Here is a 5,270-nt window from a genome sequence, read left to right on the forward strand (position 1 = left end):
AACATAGTTATGTATAATATATTACATTTCTGACTGTATATCCCTGTAATTATTACACACTGTAGCTTTAACATTTTTATCTTTATTGCAGTGAAACAAACGTAGATGCAAAGCATGAAGAAAAGTAAACTCAATACTGTTTTTGAGACAAACTTAATAATGGCATTTTAGTGAAATGATTTTATCAAAAACATAATTATTGTGCACTAATAAGGAATAGTTTTATTAACCATACATGTAATCAGAGTTTTATGGGGCCCCCAGGAACTTGGGGCCCTAGGCAACTGCCTAGTATTCCCTAATGGTAAATGCCACTAATACAATGAAGAACTACATCATTATCTATGTAATATTGCAGGTGACAGACAGGCCAGCTTTAGTTTCATTAACAGTTTCCCTTAACTTACTTCTTTTGCGTCTCACCAGATCTGATACGAATTTTGTCAACCGGAACACTATCTGAGTCACTTGACCACCAAGAGGAAACCATCTTCAACAGGCTGGAGACAGACCAGCTGTTTGTCTCCATCCACTTAAACTTCAACAGTAGCGGGTCACCGATATCCGTTTCAGCCACCAGAAGGAATGATTGTGTCATGTTTGATTCAGGTCTTTCCCTCCTGAATAGAAAAAAAATGCTAGTGCTAATAAAAAAAATTCTTGTCAAAGGATGGTGAAATAAGAATTATAAAACATACACTTGGACAATAAAAATAAAACTGGTTAATGTGTGTAGGATTATAACACTGTTTATTGTTTCTGTCTGAAGCTACTACTTGGAGTTAAAAACTGCACATGACTCCCATAAACGCAAACATGGTGTTATAAATCCTTTAGAATAAGCATGTAAAATGCTGACTCACAGCTTAAGCTCAAGGTTTTCAGCCTCTCCTCTTGTTCCATACAGAGAGATGGTGAGAGAAGGCTCCATCTCTGACCATTTCACTTTACCTGAGAAGTGGATCTTTACCTGGTAGAGGTAAACTGGGAGGACAAGAGAGAGAATGAGATATTTTATTGAGCTGAAAACATGCACCACATCAGATTAAATAAAGCCTTAAGTAATTTGAGTTTTGCAACTCAAATCTCAAATAACTAATCTCTTCTCCAAACAAATATGACTTGGTTTAGAGGATTAGCCCTACTGCAGTTCTCTTGTTGACAAGTTTTACACATGAAGGTTTTCTAACCTCTGAATGGCTTGGAGGCCCGTGTCTTGGTGAACATCTGAACGCTGCGAAGCTTGCGGACTTTGCTTGCGTTGTAGCCCAGCTTGTTGCAGCGGCCTTTGCGGCAGCTCAGACACATGCCGCGGTCAAACATGTCATTGCTGCCGCACTGGTAGGCCTTGGCTGGTTCCTGCACATTAAGCAGGGAGTCGATGAACAGATGGATGGAGCGCTCATGTTCACACTTCACTGCATCATTTATAGCTAAGGAGAAAAGATGAATGAAGAAATGCAGCTTAAAGGAGAGATTAAATGGGTCCGTTTGCTCCATGCGTACTTGTTGACAGATACTCCTAACAGCACATAATTGTGTCAGGCCTTTTCTTAGCTATGTTTTGGCCCAGTGTTTATTTTGATGCATGTGTGAAATATGTTATGGTTCAACTGACCGGAAAAACGTTAATTCACAAAAATTATAAAGTTATAAAAAGCGCTAATGATCGATAGGACTGCCATCAGGATTGGTCAATATGGCAAAAAATTAAATCATGATATGTTTCTTAATTTCAGTCATTAAGTTAAAACTTTGATAGCGATCAAAACAAAATAAAACCTTCATCCAACATAACACTTTTGAAATATTTGCTTTAAAACTAAACTACTAAATTACAGTGCAGCCTTCACAATTATACCATGTTTAACGACCTTAACACTCTGACATGATAATCAAATATATTGTCATTCACAAGCATTGATCACAAAACAACTTGTTCACATTTTGTCAAGAAACTATCGATTATTGAAATAATCGTCAATTAATTTAGTAATCGATTAATCCTTAACTGGAATATAGAGACTGTAAAATTTGCCTTTAGCTGACAGAGCAACCCACTTAGAGCAATAATTATATCAAAGTTGTAAAAATAATATATAAACATTTTGCATTTAAGATTTAAAAAACAAATGTCTCTCAATATGCTCTGTCCAGAACTCCTTAAGTGGAAAAGTATTAGTTTCACCTGGTTTACTTCTGATAAAAGGAACCTTTGACTGTCTGGTTATTTATCGATCAAACAAAAAAATAATCGACATATCAATCGAATTGCAACTTAATCGTTAGTTGCAGGCCTATAGAGAAGGAAAACAAACAAACATAAAAAATACAGTTTTAAAACTGCACAGCTCCACTCAATGTGACCTTTTCCAACTTTTGTGCTTTCACTGACTCAGTAAGTCAATGGACATCAGTTGTGAGCCATCCAGCATTGCTATAATATGCATAAAAATCGGCCATACTTGTCATTCTTTCTGCTACCTCAGTGAACACCTAATTTCTTGTCGCCCATTGAGCTGCAACTGAACATTGTAGTCTCATTTGATGTTTAGAATAGTCTACATCTCATCGTTGCACCAAGGTTTAAGCTTTCTGGTTACATTTACCAAGATTTCCTGTAGTTTAGCATGTTTGGGAAATGCTAGTTTTTCTGCTAATGGACACATCTGGCTCACCACATCCATACCCAACCAGTGAACAGCAGTCTGTTTGCATCACGTTTCAGCTCCAACAAAACCTGCTGTTGAGTGGTTACTAAGAAAAGTAGTACCAGGTCACAAGTGGAGTGGAATTGGCCAAAGAAGAACCTTTGATAAAGAGAAATTAACAGCGTAGGACAGGGGTGTCAAAAAATTTTACTTTTGTCTATCCGTTGCAAATTGCTCTTTGAATTTCAAGTCCAAAGTTCCTCTATTGGACTTTACTCTGGACTTTGTCTGTATTCTATTGGTTGAGGTCCTAATGAAAGGTGAACCACCACCGCTAATGGCAAGTTATCCTTCAAGCATTGCCCTACATTTAGCTCTAATCATTTCCCTAAAACTCTGACAGTTTGTCCATGTAGCAGAAAAGAGACATCCATCCAGCTCCCCACCCCAACCCACTTCACCCCCTCAGTATGATATTTCCACCACCATATTTTACCATGGTATTATAATGATATCAAGCAGTGTTAACTTATATTTCTGCACATCATCCAATGCATCTTATTATCATCCATCCATCTTATTCTACGTACACTCATTTGTTATCTGTCTGACTAATAAACTATATGAAACATTTGGGTTTATAATGCCTGCAATATTTGTTTGTCAGCACCTCTCTCTTTATACATTGTCTCTATGTTTTTGCTTTATTTTCTTTCTGTCTTTCTTTGTGTCTGAATGTTGCTGGATAGATTGTTCACTAATGTTCTCTAACATACCAATGAGGCACACAGAACAGCTGCAAATATATTTTGACTAAAGTGAATCTATTTGTTCTCTCTTTACTGAAAACAGTGAGCAGGGTTTCAAAATTAAGAAACAAAATAGATACGCAAACAGCACCTTTTAAATATTTAAATGTAAAACAAGCTTAAAAAAATCTTGTTTGTGTCGTTCTTTCTATTAGAATTCATATATGAGCTATTTCATTATTTCATGACAGAGTGAATAAAAGTCCGAGGGGTATAAAAATATTTGTTAGGGATGGTTAAATCAAACACTAATATATTAAGTAGCTTTTTAAAAAGTGGGTAGATGTACCGTTTTTGATGATATGTGCACCAAAAACTTACTAAGTACATGAGTCTTTCAGGAAAAAAAAGGGTTTTTTAAAATATAAATATATGAACAGCATAAAATAAAATATCAGACAGTAAATTAGTGTTAACAGAATCGTTACCCAATATCCCAAAGTTAGCGATATTCTCCAAGGCGTCTCTCAGGTTACAACCTGGCTGGAAGCTCCCTCCGTTGGGGTAAATATCAACATGGCCGACAGGCTGCTGCATCCCAATGCCGAGACCCAGGGAATCCCGACTGAAGGTGTGGAGGACGTCAACAAAGTTGGCGTCATCTGGAGAAAGCCGCCTGTTGGCATGTTCACCCTCGAAGTCAGGTCCAGCTGGATCAAGACCTGCATGTAAAGAAAATAAGCCAAACAATGATAATGGGATCAGCTAAAGAAAAGAAAATAGCATTTGGTAAAAAAAAAAAAAAAAAATTTTTTCATTCAGTTCTTTACCAGTGATTCGTCCGACTTTATTGCGAGCATGGCTGCCTGCAAATCCTGCCACATGAGCTCCAAGGCTGTAGCCAATCAGGTGAAGCTTGTCAAGAGGCATGTTGGTGCTTTCCTTTTAAAAATATATGTAATAATGATAAAGTTATTTTATGTGAGACAAATACTGCCTTATTGTGTAAAAGAGAATTCACTATAGAGCACCAAACATTAAATGTATTTCTTCTAATTAATTTAACTTATAGAGTGTTGCTTTTTTATACCCTTTTGTCATGCTTACATTTTTTTAGATCAGGCTGTTAAATTAATTTTTATATATCAGGCCAGTTTACATTCATCAAATCTTTTAAAGGGCCAGCTACAGTGGTATAAATCACCCTTTTGGTTTTAACATTCTATTTACAAAGATATCACTGCTCTATCATTTATGGCTGTTACTTTACTATCATTTATTTAGCATTTTTTAGCCACCTTGTGTCAAGGTCTTGTTTCTATTGTGCTTTACTTTTGTTTCCTAGTTTTATTGGTTTAATTCCTCTTTTGTTGTAATTTCTAGATTTATGTTAGTTCCCATGTTTTTCTGTTGCCCTCTTGTGTGTGTGTGTGTGTGTGTGTGTGTGTTCCTTTCCCCTTGGCTCCCTCGTTGTCTCCTCTCACACCTGCACCTTGTCAGCTCGTTAGCCCTCCCTTCGTCTCAGTCAGCTACATATACTCTCCCTCTGCTCTCACTCTTTGTTGTTTCCTTGTCTTTGCTGTCCTCCCATGCTGTTGTCCACCTACCTCGTCTCTCCCTGGCACCTCGTGTTTGGTTTCCCGAGATGTCTCCATAGTTCTGGTTTGCTTTTCATTATTAGTTGGATTTTTGCATTCCTGCCTTTGTTTACTGTTTTGCCACAATAAACTGCAAGAAATCTCCTCAGCCTCTCTGCCTCTGCATTTTGGGTCCTCAAACCACAACGAAACCCTGACACCTTGTACATTTTAACAGAGGAAATGTCTTTACTTTATGATATGACAAGCATATTTTGGTTCTTGAGGGTAAT

The 5,270-nt window shown here is 37.1% G+C and overlaps 1 protein-coding gene across 2 annotated transcripts in view; it reads right to left on the minus strand.

Annotated features, from left to right (window-relative positions):
• The window catches only part of LOC107097308 (lipoprotein lipase-like), a 13,131-nt gene that overhangs the window by 3,406 nt on the left and 4,455 nt on the right, over window positions 1-5,270 (minus strand). For both annotated transcript variants that reach the window (XM_015394408.1, XM_015394407.1), the window contains exons 4-8: window positions 4,231-4,342; window positions 3,889-4,122; window positions 1,191-1,433; window positions 864-984; window positions 408-620 (exon numbers count right to left, since the gene is read on the minus strand). In XM_015394408.1, coding sequence (XP_015249894.1) covers window positions 408-620; window positions 864-984; window positions 1,191-1,433; window positions 3,889-4,122; window positions 4,231-4,342 — 923 coding nt within the window. The remainder of the gene's footprint in view (window positions 1-407; window positions 621-863; window positions 985-1,190; window positions 1,434-3,888; window positions 4,123-4,230; window positions 4,343-5,270) is intronic.

The sequence above is a fragment of the Cyprinodon variegatus genome, unplaced genomic scaffold (assembly GCF_000732505.1).
Source record: "Cyprinodon variegatus isolate N-32 unplaced genomic scaffold, C_variegatus-1.0 Scaffold684, whole genome shotgun sequence".
NCBI classification, from domain to species: domain Eukaryota; kingdom Metazoa; phylum Chordata; class Actinopteri; order Cyprinodontiformes; family Cyprinodontidae; genus Cyprinodon; species Cyprinodon variegatus.